Source organism: Cyprinus carpio, chromosome B2 (genome assembly GCF_018340385.1).
Source record: "Cyprinus carpio isolate SPL01 chromosome B2, ASM1834038v1, whole genome shotgun sequence".
Taxonomy (NCBI): Eukaryota; Metazoa; Chordata; class Actinopteri; order Cypriniformes; family Cyprinidae; genus Cyprinus; species Cyprinus carpio.
The window spans coordinates 32,199,455-32,223,611 of NC_056598.1; the positions used below are offsets into that span (position 1 = coordinate 32,199,455).

The 24,157-nt window shown below is 35.3% G+C and overlaps 1 protein-coding gene and 1 pseudogene across 1 annotated transcript; one reads left to right on the forward strand and one right to left on the reverse strand.

Annotated features, from left to right (window-relative positions):
* The window catches only part of LOC109060107, a 95,700-nt pseudogene extending 82,632 nt beyond the window's left edge, over positions 1-13,068 (forward strand).
* A 1,890-nt stretch (positions 13,069-14,958) lies between these two features.
* Positions 14,959-23,674, reverse strand: LOC109111804 (gamma-soluble NSF attachment protein-like). The gene is made up of 12 exons (XM_042719151.1): positions 23,600-23,674; positions 22,634-22,701; positions 22,443-22,527; positions 21,665-21,682; positions 21,437-21,465; positions 21,247-21,358; positions 21,055-21,116; positions 20,875-20,950; positions 19,270-19,348; positions 19,066-19,145; positions 18,860-18,989; positions 14,959-16,738 (listed from the first exon to the last, which is right to left on the reverse strand). The coding sequence occupies exons 1-12, from the start codon at positions 23,653-23,655 to the stop codon at positions 16,598-16,600; spliced, it is 936 nt and encodes a 311-aa protein (XP_042575085.1). The 5' UTR covers positions 23,656-23,674; the 3' UTR covers positions 14,959-16,597.
* Positions 23,675-24,157: the final 483 nt, after the last annotated feature.

The following is a 24,157-nucleotide window of genomic DNA, read 5'->3' on the forward strand; positions in this document are numbered from 1 at the left end:
TAAATTTGAAAGAATTTCGATTTATAAAAAATATACAAAAATGCATGCATGATGCATGCCAGTAGACAGCTAGGTTTCAGATCAGATCTGCCTTTTTCTCTTCTAAACTGACTCTGTGTGTTGATGTGTGTTTTGTCTGGCTCACAGAAACATCAGGCAGGTGCTGATATCACATCCTCGCTGTCAGAAGACCAGGTTCCCGGGCCGTTCCTCGTTATGGTGCTCATCCAGTTCGGCACGATGGTGGTGGATCGTGCCCTGTACCTCCGCAAGACAGTGATGGGAAAAGTGATTTTCCAGGTCGTCCTGGTGTTTGGCATCCATTTCTGGATGTTTTTCATCCTACCAGGAATCACTAATAGGTAAAAGAATGATGAGGAACAGGATGCAAAATTTAAATTTGAATTAAAATCATTCATTCAGGACCGTTTTGACATTATATTACATTAGAAGTTCATTAATCCTTTATATATATATATATATATATATATATATTATATATATATATATATATATATATATATATATATATATAAAGCAGAAAGTCATGGAATTTTACAAAAAAAATTAAATAATTGTTAAACTGTCATTTCACTTCATTTACAAAGAAAGGTTAAATTGTTAATGTTTTATGCCGTAATTTGATTACCATATGAAAGGTTTCATAAATACATTAAGATAATTAAAACTGAATCCCGAAACTGGTTTTCATAGGATTCTAAAAATGTCATTTGTATTAAACTTAAAGTTTAATGATTTCAATTCATTAGACATTCTCTTTGTTTACTAAAAATGTATAGCACTAAAACGGAATCCAGAAGAAGTGAAACTGAAAAATAAATATACTGTAGTAATAAGAGAGAAAAAAACTTTTGTGAGAACAAATGATGCAGAGATGTCTTAATCCCTGTTAGATAAAATATAAAGAAGAAATGCCCTGGAGGTCCTAACATTTGTTATATCTCCTCTGTGCAGGCGCTTCAGTCATAACACTATCGCTCAGCTGTGGTACTTTGTGAAATGTATTTACTTCGGCCTGTCAGCGTATCAGATCCGCTGTGGATATCCGACTCGCATCCTGGGAAACTTCCTCACCAAGAGCTACAACTACGTCAACCTCTTCCTCTTCCAGGGGTGAGAAACACGTAGCAGTTTTTATAGGGTGATGTTGCATGTCATTTAGGGGTTGTAATTGTGGAATGAAATAAAAAAATAGCGACCAATGCTCATAATTAAAGAGATAGTCACCCAAAAATGAAAATTCTGTCATTAATTTCTCACCGTTCATGTCGTTCCAAACGCGTAAGACCTTCGTTCATCTTCGGAACACAAATTAAGATATTTTTGAGTGCATTTTTGGGTGAACTAACCCTTTAAAAAATGCAAAATATCAGCTGGTGCATTTTTGGGTGAACTAACCCTTTAGTAACTAACCCTTTAAAAAATGCAAAATATCAGCTGTGCAGAAAGGAAGTTAACCTGCTTAGTATGCGTTGTGTGTCCCAGGTTCCGTATGATCCCGTTCCTGACGGAGTTGCGTGCGGTGATGGACTGGGTTTGGACGGACACGACGCTCAGCTTGTCTAGCTGGATCTGTGTGGAAGACATCTACGCTCACATCTTCATCCTCAAATGCTGGAGGGAGTCCGAGAAGGTAAGAAAGGGAGAAATAGAAGGCAGCTTCCTCCTGAGGCAGCATCCTGAGCATCTGTGTGTGTGTCGTGTGGCAGCGTTACCCTCAGCCGCGCGGGCAGAAGAAGAAGAAGGTTGTGAAGTATGGAATGGGCGGCATGATCGTGATGCTCCTGATCTGCATCGTTTGGTTCCCGCTGCTCTTCATGTCTCTGATCAAATCTGTGGCAGGAGTGGTCAACACTCCGCTGGACGTGTCCGTCACGCTCACGCTGGGAGGACTTCAGGTGCATCTGCTCATCTGCATGCTCATTTCAGATGTCTGCCAGTTTCTACTTTCAGTATAAACCAAGAAACATTTTATAGGTGTTTCTCCTAAAAAGACATGTGCAGAAATCAAAATATACACAAACGAGTCATCCAGTAAGATTATAAATCTATTAAATGAATGTGGAAAGCTTTTCAGATCACTTGATGAGATATTTTTGAGTTCATATTATTCATATACTGTTACAGTGTGTATTAATATTTTTAATAAGCTTCGATTTTTTTTGTTTTCAGTTTTCATTTTACTTTTTGTTTTAGTAATTTTATTATGTGTTTTGTCGTTTTTAATCAGTTATTGATTTTTATAATTTTTTTATTCATTTGGATTTTAGTTTTTATTTTTGTAATTTTATTTTTTTTCATTTTTTATGTTTGTTTTTTTTTTTTTCTATTTATTATTTTTATTTTATTTTATTTATTATTATAATTTATCATTTTATTATAATTTTAGTTTAGTAATGATGTTATGTCAGTTTTTATTAGTTTTTTTGTGTTTTCTATTTATCTTTAATATTTTATTTGTTTAAGTTATTTTAGTACAGTAACTTAAATTTATTTATTTCATTGAATTTTTATCTAATATTAATATTTTGTATTATTTCTCTTTATTTTGATTACCAGCAATGAGATATATAATATATATATATATAACTATATATATATATATATATATATATATAATATATATATATAGTTAGTTAGTTTTAGTTACAATAACATCACTGGATCACTAACTTTTGATTTCAGACTTTAGTATCTAGGCTAAACGGAGCACAGATTGAGACATTGTTGAGATCTCTTCTGAAACTCTAGAAGAGACGTGTGAAATTACAGGGGTCTTTTCTCAGGAGAAACATCTGAGAAGCAGGAGACACATATAAATGTCTCTATTTGTTCAGTGCTGTCTAAGAGATCTGATATTTTTGTCTATCCTATGGGAAGCGTTCAAATCTCAAGTTGCCTACTATTTGATGATTAACATGGCTCTCTTTTTTCTGTTCTTGTTTGTTTTATTGTTTTCAGCCGATCTTCACGATGAGTGCCCAGCAGAACCATCTAAAAACTGTGACTTCTGCAGAGTTTGCCGAGTTTGTAAAAAAATACAGCTCTGATGCAGTAAGGAACTAAGTGTCTGTTCAAATCACAGCAGCTCATTTGTACTTTGACATGAACATGTTTTATAGTAATTTACCGAAATATAGAAATGATTTCAGATAGCTGAAATCTAATAATGACCAGTAGAGTTCTATTTTCACATTTCATTGCATAATCAAAATAAAAAATAAGAAATGAAATTTTGCATAGAGAAAATAGAACTTGTTTTAGGACTATTTGGATATCGTGGCATTATTTGCCTTCCAATTTAAAAAAATTTCACCTACAATCCTCTTATTGTAAAACAATTAGGGCTTATTTAGGAATTAATGCTACTTTTGAAATACTACTATATATTAGGGCTGGTAAGCAATTCAGATTTTTAATCTAACTAATCGCAAATTAATCACACATCAAATTTGGCTGAGAAATTACTCCCAAAAGATAATTAAAAGTCATTGTTGTCTAAAGCATCAAACAGACATTACAAAAAGTAGCTTTAGCAAGAAATATTTTGTTTGATAAAATTTATTACATATACTCTTTTGGACCATGAGGGTGAGAAAATGATGATTGTCATTTTTGAGTGGGTGAACTATAACTTTTTATAATTTATTTTAGTAATTTTATTATTATTCTTTAATGAAATGATACTCTAAATAATAAACTAATATTGCTAGTAGGTGGTGGTAAATATCTTAATGATTAAGTCATCGAGTCATTCAAATTTCGTTCAAATGGCTGATTCATTCAGGAGTGAAGTAAATGGTTCTTTTTGAATGGTCCATTGAATTATTAGGTTTGTTCGACTTGAAGCGGATCATCACCATCAGACCGATCGTTGTGTGACATCAAAGTACTGCAAGAGCCATAAAGAGTAGACGGCTCCTTATGCTTTTGAATCACTCTCGCGGTACTTTGATGTCATACACCGATCGATCTGTGCAGCGCCGCTTCAAATCCAACGTGCCTATGGCCAGTGGTTCAATGTGCCAAATGATTCACCAAATTTGTTCAAAACGTGCATTAAGAAATGAAATGCCGCTGAGTGTTGCTCGGAGATGAACAGTTCTGCTTTGTCTTTATATTTTTGTTGGCAAAATTGAGCAAAACAGACAACATTGTGTCTAAAATAACACAATATTAACTTCTTACTTACTGAACTGTTATATAAGATCAGTATCACATTTGCAATCGTGAGATATTGCACTTAGCCTATTGCTTGTGTGATATTGCTCAACTAGCCTATATGATATAAATATGAGACAAAAACTCAAACAGGTATTTATATATATATATATATATATATATATATATATATATATATATATCTATATATATATATACATATATATATAATATATATATAATAATATTATATATATATAGATATATATATATGTAATGTATATGTATATATAGTGTATATATATATATATATATATATATATATAGATATATATATATATAGATATATATATATATATATAATATAAGTATATATATATACTGTATATGTCTGATACCAATGCTGATCTGACAACAAACTAATGTTGCCTGATGATGATAAATTGTGCATTCCGGATTGTTTCTAAATAGAGCTAAAGATGCTTGTGTCTCCTACAGAATGCCATGCAGTTCCTGGAGTCTTATATTCATGAGGATTTGACAATAGCCCAACTAGAAGGAAGTTCCAACTCGCTCTGGACCATCAGCCCCCCGAGCAAGGAGAACCTCATTAAAATGCTCAGTGAAACAAATGAGACGTTTCCTCTCACCTTTACCTGGTCCATACAGAGGTACTGTAGAGTTCAACATCACACCAGCATACAGTTACACTGAGCACTTAGAAGAACCTGATTTGCTGGTGGCTAATGGGTAAAATAAAAATTAAATGCTGTCCAGATTTCATCCTGAGATCTAAACATTTTATGATATTTTACTATATAAAATATTCATCATATTGAAATTTGTTGTTTTACTCACCCTCAGTCCATCCAAAATGTAAGTGACTTTTTTTCTTCAGTAGAACAGTAAAGATTTTTACCTGAAACTGTGCTCCTTGGCAGGGGTGGATCTACCGGGGTGGCAACTGCTAAGAAAAAGCTGTTCCACCACAGAATTATTGCAGAATAAAGTTTAAATGTAAGCAGTGTTTCATGTGCTACTTTTCAGCAGCGGTGATGACAGCATAACATAAAATAATCACAAGAAATCATGGCTTTCAGTAAACTGTGCCAAGTTACCAAGGTCATACAGTATATAGTTCTTTGGTATTTTAAGTTTTTTACAGTAGTAAAATTTTGTTTAAAAAATTTCCCAAAGGCTGATCGCTGTATTATACATCTGAATTTGTGATTTAATTGATGTTATATACTGTAATAGACATTGAGCTGCAAAATAATTCCTGAATCTAATAAGTGTTTTCACTGAGCAGGAAAGTCATCTGTGTATTTGAATTGTGTGTAAGCATTTAAGAAAACTGTAATAACTAGATTGAAAAACTAATTTATGCTGGCTTGTTTTAAAGTCTTGTTTAAAAAACGTATGTAGTTTTATGTTCCAGGTTGGTTAGATGATCTAGGTGTTTGCTGAAGTGTTGCTAGGATATTCTGGGTGTTTGCTAGGCTCTTGCTATGTAGTTGCTGAGGTGTTGCTGGAGTACAGTATATAGTTGTTAGTGTGTTCTGGGTGATTATAGACATTCCCACCTTTGTTAATAACAGAAAATCAAACATTGTTTTCAAAATTAAAAAAACAGTTTCAGAGGCTCCTGGGGCATATGGCAGCTGCAGCGCAGTCATGCCGCTGGGGATGCTTCATATGAGACCGCTTCAACACTGGCTCCATGGACGAGTCCCAAGGTGGGCGTGACAACATGGCACTCACCAGGTCCAAGTCACACCAGGCTGCCGCCAAACCTTCACACTGTGGTCAGACCTTGTGTTTCTCCGGGCAGGAGTGCCCCTGGAACAGGTCTTCAGGCATGCTGTGGTTTACACGGATGCCTCTACCACCAGCTGGGGGGCCATGTACAACGGGCGTGCAGTGTTGGAGGTTTTTATGGGCCCCCAACTCCACTGGCACGTCAACTGCCTAGAGTTGTTAGCAGTACGCCTTGCCTTGAACTGTCTCAGAAAGCGCATACGAGGGAAGCATGTGCTGGTCTAAACAGACAACACTGCGACCGTTGCGTACATCAACCGACAAGGTGGTCTACGCTACTGTCACATGTTGCCACTCGCCCACCACCTCCTCCTCTGGAGTCAGAAGCATCTGAGGTCACTTCATGCCATTCACATTCCGGGTCTGCTCAAGCATGCAGCTGATGAGCTGTCATGAGCTGCGCTCCCCGGAGAGTGGAGACTCCATCCCCAGATGGTCCAGCTGATTTGAAGACGTTTAGGAGCTGCTCAGGTAGACGTGTTTGCCTCTCTAGAGACCTCTCACTGGCAGTTGTTTTACTCCCTGACCGAGGGAACACTCGGCATGGATGCACAGGCACACAGCTGGCCGCGGGGCCTGCGTAAGTATGCTTTCCCCGTTGAGCCTTCTTGCACAGACACTGTGCAAGATCCGGGAGGACGAGGAGCAGGACCTGGTTCCTGGTACTAATGCTCTTTGTGACAGCCCCTCCCTGGCAGATTCTTCTGAGGAAGGATCTACTGACTCAGAGACTGGGCACCCTTTGGCACCCGCGTCCAGACCTCTGGAAACTTCACGTCTGGTCCCTGGACGGGACATGGAGCTTCTAGGTGAACTACCCTAAAAGGTAGTTTCACTTCATCATCACTTCGGCAAGAGCACCGTCTACAAGCGTTTATGCCTTGAAGTGGAACCTGTTCATCGAGTGGTGTTCTTCTCACTGAGAGGAAACCCGTAGATGCCTGATTAGAGTTGTGCTGTTCCTTTTGCAGCAAGGGTTGGAGCAAAGGCTGTCTCCCTCAACCCTTAAAGGTCTCCTGAAGTGCCTTGAAACATGCAGCATTATTCTATGTGATAGTGTCATTTCAACTGAAACAGGAAGAGAGGGCAGGACATATCGAGCATCCCCGCCCCCTTTTTAAAATAGCCAATAGCATTTTGTTTATATCTGCTCGGGCTTGAGGAGGGTAGAGGGGGCATTTTTTATATAGCCAATAGCATTTTGTTTATATTCTGTTTGGGTAGTTTGTTTAGTTGTATAAGATGGTCATAATCATGCTGAGGCTGTGTAGTTGTAAAAGTTTTTCGTATATATGCTGACTCACGCATATGATCCGTTCCGAGCTATCGATTCTCTGAACTGGAGCCAAAGTCCGGATCAGACTGTGTGCGCTGCCACGGTTCGCGTGAAACAGCATGAAACCAGACCTCATTTGCACCAATCGAAAGCATATTTACACTGTCTGAATCGTTCTCTATCACCTACATTGTGCACTACGAGCCATTCACTGTACAGGAAATACTACACTGTGAACAAGTGACCGATCTTAGCCAGTGTTTCAGCGTCTATTTATAGTGCAGGGGGCAGGCGTTTCAGATTCTACAGAGCATTTGATTGGTCAGAAGATTTGATGAGAAGATGAAGTATGATGAAAAAAATAGTTGCGCTGTTTTGGCGGAAGTGACAAACTGCAAGCTTTGAATGCTTATATCTTCTAAATGCGAATTTTGTCACTGTTTTGGAGCACACTGCTTTATAGATAAACTTAAGACTGACATATTGAAACTAACACCCAAAAAACTTTAATTTTGATTTCATGGGAACTTTAAAGTCTGTGTGGCTTTGACTGCTGCATATCACAACCCCATGGAAGGGAAGTCAGTAGGGAGGCATGACTTGGTCACCAGGTTCCTTAGGGGGGCAGAAAGGTTAAAACCCCCCCCCCCATACCCTATTGGGACCTGACTCTAGTGCTCAGAGCACTACAGCAGGGCCCATTTGAGCCCTTGCAGTTAGTCAAGCTAAAGTTTCTTTCAATGAAAACTCTGCTCCTGATCGCATTGGCCTCCATCAAGAGAGCAGGGGACCTGCATGCTTTTTCGTTCAACAAACCGTGCCTAAAGTTGCCTGGCCCGGCTACGTGCCCAAGGTTCCTACTACCCCCTTCAGGGATCAGGTAGTGAACCTGCAAGCACTGCCCCCAGAGGAGGCAGACCGAGCCCTATCTTTGCTTGTGCCGTCCGAGCCTTCAGATGGTACGTAGACCGGACACAAAGTTTCAGGACCTCAGATCAGCTCTTTGTCTGTTACAGAGGCCAGCAGAAGGGGAATGCGTCTCTAAGCAGAGGATGGCCCACTTGCCCTCCCCCCTGCCCGCTCAGGTTGCGAGCTCACACTACTATAAGTGTTGTATCCCCCGGGACACTCGTGGCACCTCGCTGACAGATATTTGTAGAGCTGCGGGCTGGGTGACCCCCAACACGTTTGCTAGATTCTATAGTATTCATGTGGAGCCGGTATGCTCCTGTGTTCTCACCTCAAACAGGTAGAAGATGGTTTAGTGTCAGCTTGCTAAACTGCTCCAGAGAGTCCGTACGGTAGACCCTGTCGAGCTCCTCTATCCCCTCGGCAGCCAGATGTGGCGGAATGTCCGGCGCCAGGCCCTCACTCAATGAATCAGCGAGAACCGGTAGAGGGCCGGGTTCCATGGGTTCTATATGACGAGGAAGGATGGGGGTTCCACAACGTTCCTGTTGCAAGTGGAACGGGTACGTTTTCCCAGTGTTATCCAATTTCACTGGGTGGGTAGTGCTATGACAAACAGTGACTGGTCTTCATCGCATGCCAATGTGCATTGGCTCGTTTTGTTTACACTGAAAACAGTGGATTGGTCTCTCTAAGCAAGATCCCAAAGTCCGTCATTACCAACGTTATGTCTCCTTTCTCTCCTTCAGGGAACGAGGGTTACATACGTAACCAAGACATTTTTTATATTGTGTATTGACTTGGCGCCGTGATGGATATTGAAATGTTATTTATTTTTAATTTTAAACAGTAGATGATTACTTCATGGTAATGCAATATTTGTGAATACAATTGTGTATGTCAGGCCATAAACCCCCAAAAACTATGCATGGGTGCTTGCTTTAGTGTTGCGAGCAAATGATAACTGGCTAAGCTGTACACATATGCAACAAATGCTTGCAGCATTCTCATTATCAGTAATTAATTACACTGGGTGTTAGTTTATTCTGGAGTATACTCTGTTTGATGAATTCACTACACAAAATTTATCTTGTGAGGTGAAACGTATGGACTACAAATATATTACCAAACAAACAAATTATAATGCACAAAATATAAATTATAATTCTTTCTATGAGGGTTGTGCTTCACTAAATAAAATTATTTAATAAATACCTGTTTACAATAAGCACTTATTCACACACACAAGACAAAGTTTGAGGGAGCAATAATCTCTATATATATGAGAGAGCAAGCCCGCTGCAAGCTTAGAGATTCGTTCTGGCGCTCTCTCGTATTACAATAATGCACTCTTGACATTTGCCATTAAAAGAACACTAAAAGCTGCCTCAGATGAACTATAAAAATTAGAATAAAGTTTTAAAAGCTGCAATCCATTTCTTACTGGTTTAAAATGAATGGAAACTATCTAGTGTTTTTCCATGGGTGCTCGAGCCCTATGCCAGTGCCTTTGCCAAGGACCACGGTTTCAACTAAAATCTTCTTTACTGTCACCTACATCTTGGATGGCCTGAGGATGAGTAAATTAACAGCAAATTTACATTTTTTTTGGTGAACTATCCTTTTTAATGTTTTTATACAAATATATCATTATATAGAGTAATTTTGTCAAAGTGTGGTAATAGGAATTTACAAAAATAATTTATTTTATGTGACCCAGGCATGTTTCATACAATCATCATCCTGGTATCATCTCTTGAGAATTTGTTCTGCATTTAAAGACACTGACATGATTATGTGCCGCTCTGGTCAGGACTAAGATGTTAATGACAAAGACTGAGGTTTTCATTAATTAATTAACTGAATTACTTTCTGTTTGCTTTCATTTGCTGCATTTATCCATCAGGAACCTCAGTTTAGGTGCCAAAGCTGAAACTGCAATAGGGAAACACTATATTGACTTGGACGAAATTACAAGAACTAATCTAACAAATCTACTGAATGGAACTGAGCAAAAAGAAGTGTGAGTTTAAGCTTCAAACACAGACATATTTTTAACTTTTTTACCACTGAAAAGACATTGGCCTGATTGATCATTTGTAATTGTGTTTTTTATTAAGGACCATCAAAAACATTTTTCCAAGATACATCAGAGCACCGAGCGACTCCAATGCCAAGCCTATTGAGCAGCTTTACCTCGGTAATACACCAGCTCTCCACCATTTGGTGCATTGCTATGCATTTGTACAGCTGTCAACATGCCTGTTTCTCTTCACTCTTCTGTGTGCTCCCCAAGGTAAAAAATACATGAACATCACACTGTCCTTACATAAATCCAACAAAGAGGGTGTCCAGGAGTGGTGGATCGTGAATCAGACAGAAGCAGGGCCGTTATCTGTGAGGGATGCAAGCGAATGTGGTCTGGAGCTCTATATCTTCAGTGACCAAGTCAGTCCTCCCAGTCTGGGCTTTCTGGCTGGTTATGGGTGAGTGACATGAAACATTATAGTCTGAAGTTATTTTTCTGTCCTTCCTAAAGAGGCAAAACTGTGCATCCAATCAGAACATAGTTGAAGTTTAATATAAGAGGAGGTGGATTTTTGACCAATGAGAGTTTGCTATGGGTGGGGCTTCTCAGTAGAGAAAACCACACAAGGGATATGCTAATACAACTAAATCTCACAGAAACTAAAATTAAAGAGATATATTGAGTGTTATCTGTTTAAGAATACTTTTTGTAGCCAAGTTCAAGTTTGGGATTACTAAGAATTTTTTTTTCTGAAAGAAATGACTGCATTTGTTCGGCAAGGATAAATTAAATTGGCAAAAAAAAGTTGTTCTTTTGAAGTTTCTATTCATCAAAGAATCCTAAAAAATTAAAAAAAAAAAAAAAAAAAAAGTTTGCAGCACACCTGTTTTCAACATTAATAATAATCTGAAATGTTTCTTGAGCTGTAAACCAGCATATTAGAGTGATTTCTGAAGGATCATGTGACACTGAAGGCTGGAGTAATGATGCTGAAAAAGTTATTTTAAATTGTAATATTTTACAATATTGCTGTTTTTACTGCATTTATTATGTAATAAATGTGGCCTTGATGAGAGTAACATTAAAAAAAGAAATCTTACCAACTCTTAACTTTTGGACTGTAGTGTACTGTATATTTTAAATAATAAAGTATATATTTTAAAATTAAATTAAGTTTTAAATAATCTTGAATAGGCATTATTTGACTGAATTTAAATCCCTTTAACGTCTCATGATCCTGGCTTTTTTTCTTGCAATTCTTAGAATTGACAGGAAAAAAGTCAGATTTGTGCCATATTCAGTAAATGTAAAATTGCTAGACAAGGCCATTTTGAGAGAAAACGTTAAGAAAATGTTTTTTTCTTTAATTCCATGGTGCAAACTGGCTTCCATTGATAATTGTTATGATATGATATGCATCCCATCTGAAACAAATGAACATGATTTTATCAGTTTGTAAGGAACTTAACTCTAAAGTAGTTAATTGATAATGCTGAGTTGACCATGTGAACCTGCGTGTGCACAGGATCATGGGTCTGTACATGTCAGTGGTTCTGGTTATCGGGAAGTTCGTGCGCGAGTTCTTCAGCGGGATCTCGCACACCATCATGTTCGAAGAGCTGCCCAACGTGGACCGGATCCTCAAGCTCTGCACCGACATCTTCCTGGTCCGAGAGACAGGAGAACTGGACCTGGAGGAAGACCTGTACGCCAAACTCATCTTCCTCTACCGCTCTCCAGAAACCATGATCAAGTGGACCAGAGAGAAGAGTGAGTGAGTGAGTGAGGATGAGGACGCTGACCTTCGGAGGAACTCCAAACGAACCACGAGAAGCACAAAGCGGGAATTGTGCCTCCTTCCCAAAGTGCACGGTTGAATTGAACCAGTGAAGCATTGCTCTTCATGTTAACTGATGAAACGTTAGCACTCATGTAGTTTTCATCCGGTGGACGTGCACTTGCTAGTGTTTTTTAAGGGCTTGATAAGTGAACTTTAGGGCTTCCAGGCATGCGCCACTTTGATACGACTCTCGTCTTTGGGAGTGCATGCGACGTGATGGACGTAGACGAGAAATACTCAACCTACTGCAGACTTTGGGCTTGATTTTTAACGTCTCTCTGAATTCCGAAGGCGAGAACCGAAGGCCTGTAGGTGGCGCTGTGAATTTCGTGACAATCTCTATTTGCCTTATTTCATTTGTACAATCAACTAGACGCATCATTATCCACCACCTTTCTCAGGAATACATTCGGATTATTTCACCACGACGGGATCTCAACCTTTTTTCTCATGTACGACGAAGTGTGAAGAAGAACGTACGCAACAGTAATAACTTCACTCCTTGGGTACTTTAAGGAGATCATCTGTAATTTATGAACAGATTCGGAATATGAAAAGGACGTTTAGTGTTTTATAAGGCTTGAAGTACAATGACTTTTCAAAACGAATGGGAGATTGTTTTCACATTACAATTAATGATTTATCAGTTTCAACAAATCTGGATTTTATTGTTATTATTATTATTATTTAAGAGCCGTATTTCATGAAATAGAAAGAATTTGAATGTGTTTCTGTGTACATTTCTTCATATATCCAAATGGTTTTATGAATGGTTTACATAGAAATTTGTTCAGAAGGAATTTTGAATGTTTCTGTGTACATTTGTTTGTAAATTCAAATAATTTTATGAATGAGTTACATGAATGTTTCTATGTACATTATATCATAAATCCAAATGATTTTGAGAATCATTTATTCAGAGCAAATTTTGAATGTTTCTGTTTATATGTCTTGACATGCACAGTTATTGTTCAGAACGAATTTTGAATGAATTTCTTCGTAAATCTAAATTATTTCATGAATGATTTACACAAATTAGTTCAGGACAAATTTAGAATACATTTCTTCTTCATAATTCCAAATGATTTGATGAATTATTTACACTTAAATTGTTCAGAATGATTTTTGAATGTTTCTTTATAAACACTTATTTACACAGAAATGTTTTTCAAAAATGAATTTTGAATGTTTCTGTCTATATTTCTTTGTAAATACAAATGATTTTATGAACGACTGACATGAAAATTTGTTTAGAATGAATTTTAAATGCATTTCTGTATACATTTTTTCATAAATCCAAACGATTTTATGAATGATTTACACAGACATTTGTTTAGAACCAATTTTAAATAAATATTTCTTCATAAATCCAAATTATTTTATGAATTATTTACATAGAAATTCATTCTGAATAAATTTTTGTTGTTTCTGTGAAATTTGTTTTCATAAATCTAAATGATTTTATGAATTATTCACACAGAAATTTGTCCAGAACAAATTTCGAATGCATTTCTATGTACATTTCTTCGTAAATCCCAATCATTTTCTATTTACACAGAAATTTGTTCGGAGTGAATTTTGAATCTGATTATTTAATCATAAATCCAAGTTATTTTATGAACGATTCACTCAGAAATAAGTTTTGAATGAATTTGAATGTGGTTCTTCATAAATCCAAATAATTTTCTGAACGATTTACAGAGAAATGTATTCAGAAATACACAGAATTCATGGAATATGAGCAAAATCAATTGTTCGCTAAACCATTTTCACAATGCAACAATAGCGTAAAATGGTTTTGCAAATGTTTCTGGTCATTGGTTCATTCATGCAACACAAACAGAATGAACATTTTCTGTTAGTTCTGCTCGTGTTTCATAAATCACTGTTTCGTGGAAACATTTGACTTGTGGTGAAAGTGAATAATGAATAATAGTTATTAACAGATAGTCTACATCCTTGAAGGCATGAGAGATTTACAGATTGTTAGCATTATTAAATATGCATAGCCAGGACTGTTGGGCTCATCAGAAAGTTGTTTGTACATGAGGAAGAATCTGACTCACATTTGTACTACGTACTTATATTTATTTGAGCAATACGACAGGCGGGTGGACCATAAAGGACATGAAATCCATTTTTATCCAACACCTTTGGCAGCCATACTCAGGAAGGAGCTTTCTATGATCAGGGACTCACGGATGAACCGCTGGAGTCTCTGCTAGGCTGTAGATTTACAATGGGATCATGTACGATATATATGACTGTCAATGTGAGCTCCACGCCGACGGATCGTGTTGTGCTGATGCTTGAGGAGAACACTGAATACTGTTTTAAATCCATCTCTGAACTATGCATTAAAGACAATGTAGCATGAATGAAAAATAATGTTTGACATGAAACGCTTTCATTACTTTGCGTGTGCAGAACTTTTTCAGCAACATCAAAACGGGGGGAAAAGAAAGCTGTAGCTGGATGAAACAGGAAATGGTTTATTGACTTCAAATAAAGCACACAATTAAAGGACAACGTGCCACTTTTGTTTACTTTTTTTGTTCTTATATTTCTCTCTTTTTTTATGTACATGATTTAAACTAGTTTAAAAATCAGTCATTTGTTGTGAAAGAAATCAATACTGAAAAAAAAATTTTGTTCTTTCTTTAAAGAAAATGTACCACAGTTTTCAACACTGATAATAATCAGAAATGTTTCTTGAGCAGCAAATCAGCATATTAGAATGATTTGAAATGACTCTCTCTTTCCTGGCTTCTCTATAACATGAGTACAAAAACGGTGCAACTTTCTATTTGTAGAAAATTTGTAAATCCTCTGCACTGAATTCATCAGTAGCCTAATTCTCTACATAGTTAATAAGAAAACACATTTAACAGCAGACAGCCAAACACTGTATAGATTGTGATTTTATTAGCTCATTTTTGCATCTTTATGTCTGTCAGGTTTGTATATTTGGAAACGTAGCATGACGGCTCACTCCACAGCCACATTTACATTTCAACAACACTTACAATAAATTACTGTACATAATAATAATAATATAGTATTTTATAATTTTTTAGAACTGATTCAATATCACTTTGACATCACAGACAATTCACAAATAAAACTACATAAATTCTGTACAGAACACACAATTCTGTTTCCTTATCAAATTAAAAAAAAACATTTACAAACGGAATTTATCCAACAATATGATCTCACACACACACACACACACACACACACACACACATTGAAAATGCCCAGTGCTTATAATTTACAGGCTCAACCAATGGTGTGAGTTTTGGGGCAGGACTATTTAACTGACCAATGGAAGACGAATGCTTGTAACTTGACTGAAAACACTGCAATCAATAGAGTGCTGAAAGGATGACAGATTTTTGTAGTTCAAAACCTGAAAATGAGCATTTCTGTACATCATCTTGACGGTTTTTGTTAAATGACTGAAGTACGATCTGTGGTTTAACACGAGATATTTTCACATTTTATTCTACATTATTTAATACATAAGTAGTAACTAGTGAAGTAATGCATTACGTTTACATTTACAGGAAAATACCTGACCTAACTATATACACTGACAGCTCTCCCATCCTGTGCTGAGAGAAAGTGCAGAGGCAAAGACACATCCTTCAGCCTGAGGCTTATTCATTTCACTTCTGGTGTGAAAGTGGCCTTTACAGTTACCAAAGATATAACTTTTGGGGAGGTTTGTTATTAAAAATAAATAAGCAATCCCAGTTTAGACGACAAAAAGTAACACAAAAGTCACGTTATGCATTACTTTCCATAAAAAGTAACTAAGTAATGAAATTACTGTAGTTATTTTTAATGGAGTAACACAATATTGTAATGCATCACTTTTTAAGTAACTTTCCTCAACACCGGTAATAATTATTTATTTATTTTATTTTTTTACTTGTCTTAAAAAGGTGGTTGAAAACAAGTCTAAACAGGACCACAGAGGTCGTCGTGCTGAACCAGTGTTATTGGAACATTTATTTGTTTATTTTTCTTTTTAAATGGTTTTAGATTTTAATTAACTGTAATAACCCTTTTAAGTTTTTAAGTGAAGAGAGTTAAGAGTTAGTTTACCGCTTACGTTAAGCTTTTTACTTCTGGCACATGTATGCATGCTTCAAAATTCATAAAAATTGTGAAGATTATCATGATGAAGAAAACATGTAAGAATCACAAACTTCTGTTGCTCACAGATCTCATTTTCTTCAGTTATCCAAAAGGCGCTGGAAAAACCAACCAAAAAAACACGTCATCACTTCAGCGCTCTATTGCATTAAATATGTTAAACTGATGTCCACAGCCTGTGTGTGTAGGGTTTTCTGTGTGACTCATCGTAAACGCACAGAAATCTGGACACTCCTAGGTGGGACAAACAGGAACAGAATGACTCCACTGCACAAAGGAAGGAAACACTGATATGCTCGTTCACTCACACACACACACACACACACACACACACACACACACACATACACACACACACACAGACTGGCCGTTCTCTCCATTAACATAAACCTCCCGCATAATCGTCATCTTCATCGGCCGGTGGCGGGCCGGCGCTGCCCCCTTGAGGAGCAGCAGGAGATTTCTTCTTCTTTCCGCCTCCTCCACCGGGCACCTTCAGAGAGATCGCCAGCTTGGCATACTGCACACACACAGACCAGAAAACAGCTATTGATTATGTCACTGCATGATTACTGGAGTTTTGAAAAATATAGTAAATGCCTAGTACATATGTTATGTTTCCACCAAGCATATCGTTAATGAAAACAAAAACAAACAAACAAAAAAAAGTACTTAAAATAAGCAAGGTATAAAATAAAATATATTAAAAAACAACTTAAACTTATTTTATTTCAGCTAGTTGCAAAGACATTTTTATACTAAATTACTAATTTTTTTACATTTTTGTACTAAATTACTTAAGTAACAAAAAAGCTAAAACTAAAAAAAGATATAAAACTACACAAAATTGCAAAAATTACAATGAAAATAGAATATATATATATATATATATATACTATATATATATATATATATAGTATATATATATATATATAAATGTATTCAAAGTATTACAAAAAGTAGCTATAAAAAGTAACCAAAATATAAATATATTTTAGTGATAATAAAATAACATGAAAGCTAATTTTTTTTTTTAAGATGTTCATTTTGTTTGTCTATTTCAATGATAAGTGGTCTTGAAAAAATAATATACTAACATGTACACTATTATAAGGTTTGGGGTCAGCAAGATTTTTCAAAATTTTAGAAATGAATTTAAAGAAACGTTAAAGAAATGTAAGGTTTTTAAGAATACTTAAATTAATACTTTTAATCAGCAATGATGCATTAAATTGATCACTGGATGGAGAGACAATTCTAGTGTTACTTAAGATTTCGAATAAATGCTGTTCTTTTGAACCGTCTATTCAGCGTTGCCATCACAGAAATAAATTACATTTAATACAATATATTAAAATAGAAAACTGTTTGTTTTAATTTGTAACTGTTTTCACACATAAGAGACTTCTTTTACACACACACACACATACATATATATATATATATATACAGTACAGGTCAAAAGTTTGGAAACATTACTATTTTTAATGTTTTTGAAAGAAGTTCTTCTGCTCATCAAGCCTGCATTTATTTGATCAAAAATACAGAAAAAAATGTAATATTGTGAAATATTATTACAACTTAAAATAATTGTTTTTAAATTTATTATACTTTAAATTATCATTTATTTCTGTGATGCAAAGCTGCAATTTTTAGGATCATTATCACATGATCCTTTAGAAATCATTCTAATATGATGATTCATTATCAAAGTTTGGAAACAGTTCTGCTGCTTAATATTTTTTCAGAACATGTGATACTTTTTTAGGATACTTTGATGAATAAAAAGTAAAAAAAAGAAAGAAAAAAAGAAGCTATGTTTTTAAAATATAAATATTTTGTAATAACAATATACACTACTGGTCGTAATTTGGGGTCAGTAATTTTTTTTTTTTTTCTTTCTTTTTTTTAAATAAAATCATAATTTTATTCAGCAAGGATGTGTTAAATTGATAAAAAGTGATAGTAACGAAAATATATTATTACAATAGATATTAGATTTTTTTTTTATTTTGAATAAATGCAGTTCTTTTTAACCTTTTATTCATCAAATATATTAGACAGCAGAACTGTTTCCAACACTCATAATAAATCAGAATATTAGAATGATTTCTAAATGATCATGTGATAGACTGGATGTTACATGTGACACTGAAGGCTGGAGTAATGATGCTGAAAATTCAGCTTTGCATCACAGGAATGAATTATTTTTTTTCAAAGTATATTCAAATAGAAAACCATTATTTTAAGTTGTAATAATATTTCACAATATTACTAGTTTTTTTTCTGTATTTTTTGATCAAATAAATGCAGGCTTGATGAGCAGAAGAGACTTCTTTCAAAAAACATTACAAATAGTAATGTTTCCAAACTTTTGACCTGTACTGTATATATATATAGATATATATATATATATATATATATATATATATATATATATATATATATATATATATATATTAGTTATATATATAAATTATTGTTGTTATTAATTATTTCTATTTTTATTTTACTGTAATATAATTTAATATATTTTTTAATATTTTTTTTTTTCTGATACTGAGCTAAATGACTCCTTTAGTGCGCGTAATGAAGTTTAGTTTGATAGTTCACAGTATTGTGTGCAAGGACTGACACTCACGTCGTTGTCCATGTACTTCAGTAAAGGTGAGTTGCAGACGCGTGACAGCTTGTCCTCGTCCTGCTCGTCAAACGCCGCCAGTAGCGTCTCCATGGAAACACAGTCCTCGCTCCCACTGAACCCTGGGAGACTGAACAGCACAGTATTTGACACTGATCAGAGATCACGCTGGCCATCTGAAGGATGACGGTGTTACTCGTTCGTACCTGTAACTTTCTCTGACACACTTGTCTGCAGCCACAAAGTCTCCTCTGTGGAGATGAACCAGCACTTGAGCGATGGTTTTCTGCAATATCAAACATCTGTTCAAACTAATGCAACGTTAGAATGCAAAATTCTAAGTTTATTTCAAAAACTACATGAGAAAAAAAATATTATTTAAAAATCCAGCTGAATATCAGTATTTGCACCTTAAAGCAGGTGGGGTAGTTCTCGATTTCCTTGTACATGTTCTTCTCTTTCTGAAGGGACACGGCGGCCTCGTCCAGCCTGAGCACAAGAAACACAATGGCAACAGCTCAAACACCTTTCACTGGTTCATCTAGCACTGAGCATACAGAAGCATATTTCTACAATCATATTACATTTAGTCATTTACCCAAAGCGACTAACAAATAAGGACAATGGAAGCAATTCAAAATCAACAAAAGAGCAATGATATGCAAGTGCTATAACGAGTCTCAGTTAACTTAATGCAGTACACGTAGCAAGTTTTCTTTTAATTATATAATAAATAAATAAAAAAACTGATAGAATAGAAAAAGAACAGAGCAAGCTAGTGTGAGAGGCTTTCTTTTGCTTCTGTTAATTGTATAATAAATAAAAAGAAAACAAGCAGTAAATGAATAGAGTGCAAGTATAAAAGGGACAATTTTTTAAGAAAAAAAATCATATTTTGAATTAGTTTTTCTTTTTTAATTTTCAGTTTTTACATTTGAATTTATGTTAAAGTTTTAGTAATACATTTTATGGCTTTAGTATAATAAGTATAAAACTTTTTAAAAGTTTTAGGTAACAACACAGGCATCATGATTTCAGATGACTTGTAATATAGTATAGAATTCATATAGCTTTAATTAATTTTATTATGAAGATTTATATTATATATTATATTTTTTGTACTATATTACTTTAGCATATTATTAAAGTATTTATGAATATTTCTAATTAGTTTTTATTTCTATATTTTCCATTTTAGTTTTTTGTTAGTTTTAGTAATTCTATTGTTTAGTCATTTTTATTAGTTAAAAAAAATATATTTGAAGATATCATTTATTTAATTTCAAAGAATAAATGTTTTTTGATATTTGTAGTTTTAGTTAACAACACTGTTGTGAAGTCATCAGGAGAGCTAGTGAAGTAATAAAGGTGAGTAATATATTATAATATATGCAACTATGGGACTTATTAAACACTTTTGATCATGCATCACATTGATTTTACCACAGTTAAGGTGTTATTATACATGACATGGACTGTTAATGCTTAAAGGGCACCTATTAGGTGTGTTTTTTTTTGTTTTTTTTTTACTTTTCCTTTTGTGTGTAATATATCTGTTTGTGCATGTAAACAATATGCAAAGTTAAAGTCAAAATCAAAGAGAGTTGATCTCTCCAACAGAAAATTTTGCCTGAAATGCCTTATTGGTTGTCCTGCCATTATTTCTGTGATTTAGCTATGATTCCATGTTGCATATTTGCATAATGCACACCTACTGCTGCTTTGGCCCGCCCACAAGGACTGTTGGAAAGCCAGTTATGGTAAAGAGCATTACACACAATCTAATTGGCTGACCAATCAACAACAGCCAGGGTTGGCTGACCAATCAGAGAAGACTTGGCTTTTTGGAAGGCGGGGCTTTAAAGAGACAGGAGCATTTCAGGCAGAGAGTGAAAAGAGCTGCTGCAGCAATATACAGTATGAGAAAAATAATGTGCTTTTTAAACATTAAATCATGTTAAATCATCATTTAATAAATCATCACAATATGGACAGTTTAATGCTTGAGGACGCACCTGCGCAGTCTCACCAGAAGTCTGGAGGCTTTTCCCAGAAGCTCTGCGGCCTCTCTGAGGCGATCTTCATTCTGAACACAACACAAACCAGTAAACATGGGTTATGTGTGGACAAATGGATGAATTTGGATCATTTCCAGGATTATTTATTAATCATTTTTGCATTTCCTCACCTCAAACAACAAGATGCGGCCTTCTGATACAAGTCCACGGCTTTCTCCAGATCAATCGGCTCGATGAGTCTGAAGAAGTGGATGGCACTAGTCAACACCGGTAATGGTAACACAACCTTTGCATGCATATTATAGTTAGTTTACGCATAAGAAACTACACAAACAACCTCTCAAAAAGAGTTTGGATCTGTTTACTCACTTCCCAGCTCTGTCCAAGGCTATTCCAGCGGTGCCAGACGTCCCGTTCTCCACGTACATGATGCTGGCCTTCTCGATCAGCTGAATGGCTTCAGGCATTTTCTTCATGTCCTGCAGGTGTAGAAGAGTCACTCACACACATCTCAAACCTACAGGCCATCCATGACATCACTGCATGACCAGCTCACCTCTCAGCATCATGCCAGCCTGTTCATATGCTCTGAGAAAAGAAAAGCACGGTTTTATCGTGGGTTACATTGTACAGATGTGTAAGTAAAAAAATATAGTTTCAATTAACTACAGTAATATGTTTGAACTATTAAAGGAAATTGGTAAACTATAGATTAGTTTTAGTAAATGTATAGATTAGAGTTAATGAGCAGCCTAATCGTTTATTTGAAACATTATTGGTCACTTACTTTGCTGCGTGGAAGAGTCTGAAGAATTTTAGTTAAGTAAATATGAGTATTGAATGAGAGACTAAACCAAAATTTAATCAAATACTATACTGTTCAGAAGTTTGGGGTCGGCAGGATTCTTTCATGTTTTTGAAAGAAGTCTCTTCTGCTCACCAAGACTGCATTTATTTGATCAAAAATACAGTAAAACAGTAATATTGTGGAATATTATTACAATTCAAAATAACTGTTTCTAACTGTGTGTAAATTGTAATTTATTCTTGTGATGCACAGCTTCATTACTCCTTCAGTGTCACATGATCCTTCAGAAATTATTCTAGTTTCTGATTATTATCAATGTTGAAAGCAGTTTTGCTGCTTCATATTTTTGTGCAAAAGGTGTTTTTTTCAGGATTCTTTGATGAATATACTGTAAAGTTCAAAAGAACAGCATTTATTTGAAAAATAAATCTATAATTGTCTTTACTGCTAATTTTGATCAATTTAATGGACCCTTGCTGACTAAAATCAATAATTTCTTTCCAATAATCAATCAATCCATCAATCTTACTGACCCCAAACTTTTGAAAGTTTTGTGAGTATTGTGGTAATGTATTTGGGTATTTGTCACTTTATATATTTATATATTTTTAAATGTTTTGAAGTTTTGGTGTTTAGGTGAGTATATGAGTATAATAAGATACTGTAAATCTCTGTGGTATATGGCTCTTCTGCACATTAATTAGTTTTGTTTGTTAAATTAACTTTGTAATTATGATTTCTGGGAGGAGAAGGATACGCTTTGTTTTCTGTGTGGTACTCGGCCTCCTTCAGATATGCATCCTTCGCTTGTTCGAACTGTTTGGCGTTTTTAAAAGCCACAGCTGTTATAACACCAACAGACATTGCGTTATGGTCCAATTTCACAACATAATGACCTTCATCAGTAACATCAGTGCAAGACGTCAGTTTACTGAAGGTCTACATCACCTGCTTTTGCCATCTCTGAAGCGGCTCCATCATAATCAGGTTTCCACTTGGACATGCTGGTCTTCAAGCTGCATAAAGTAAAACAAATATTGTATGGTGTTCACTAGTATCCTCCCAACCCTTGCGAAAAAGAAGTGTGCTTAAATGTATTGAATGTGCATGTATTTTGCTGTGTTGAATAACATACTAAAGCACATGCAAATTACTTGATAATAATTTTGTGTGTTATTCAATATCATGTTTAAAGTAAATAGATTTTAAACCTACTAAACTGCAACTTTATCATTATAGATGTGGAATTAAAATGTATATGTACAGATTTTCAATAGAAAGTTACATCAAGATATAATTTAGTTTACCATAAATGCTTCTCAGTAGATACACTTTCAAAATATTTTAAAGACTACAGAATTAATTATTAAATTGCATTAGTTTACACTAAAGTACTCTTTTTAAAAGTACGCTTCTCTTCCACAATGTAACATATATTACAAAACATATCATAATAATGCACAGTTGCACATAATATAAGAACTATGTGTTTGAAAACAACATGCAAAGCCACTGAACTTTAGACTCAAAATCTTCTGTTTGCTGAGATGTGTAGCCTGTGACAACTTACCCTGGGAAGAGGCCCGGTGTCTACTGCCTGATGGCACATGAAAACATGCACTATATTTCAGGAATTGCGCACATCATCAGTAGAAGCCTCATAATAATAACCGCATCAGGACCACTGCTGCTGTCGCCAAGGTAACCTCAATCATCTGGCTATCGCGATTGATTAATCAGTCTTTCTGTTTGATTTTTATATTGTAATGGAATCGGATAATCCTTAACCATTAAAACATGACTGCACTGATGAATGAGTTAAAAACATCCTGCATCTGCAGTGTGACTGACAGCGACAGCAGGATCGTATGTCGGTGTTTGTGTGCGAATGCATGAATATTTTTCACATCTCACCATTTCTCGGCTTTCGCGATGTGATCGTGCGCCTCGTTGATCTTCTGCGCGGCCATGGCTCTCGAGGTTTCGCGGGATGAAAGAGGACACAGACCGAACCCGAGGATGAGGATGGACTGTTACGGTAGATTATCCTGATTTTCTTCAACAGCTCGTCCCACGTCACGGTGTTTTTCCTACGGGAAGCCCGAGTGTGATTGCTGGCAATGCACCATTAAACATCTACGATTTACACTGCCACCACCTCCTCGTTTTTATTATACTCATGCAATTTATTCTTGAGTATAAGTAGAATATATTTATTAATATTATTATTAATTTATTTCTTGACGGGATTTAAAATGTGTAATTTTATTCAGTTTAATTATTAATAAATAATATAGATAAACATTTTCAATGTGTTTCGAGATATTGTACCTTGGATTGTATTGTATTGTTTTATATTATAAATATTATGTATTATGGTTAATGTAGTGTGTGAAGTAGACGCATATGTAAGTATTTAGTATATAAATATAATTTTTTGTTAGAATAATGGGATAGCATATGTTTTACAAT

Coding starts and splice junctions, on each gene's coding strand:
- LOC109111804 (XM_042719151.1), bottom strand. CDS start 23,655: ATGGCCGCGCAGAAGATCAACGAGGCGCACGATCACATCGCGAAAGCC. Junction 21,359..21,436: donor ACAGGCTGGCATGATGCTGA/GAGGTGAGCTGG, acceptor TTCTACACCTGC/AGGACATGAAGAAAATGCCT. Junction 16,739..18,859: donor TGAAGTACATGGACAACGAC/GTGAGTGTCAGT, acceptor GTGTGTGTGCAG/TATGCCAAGCTGGCGATCTC.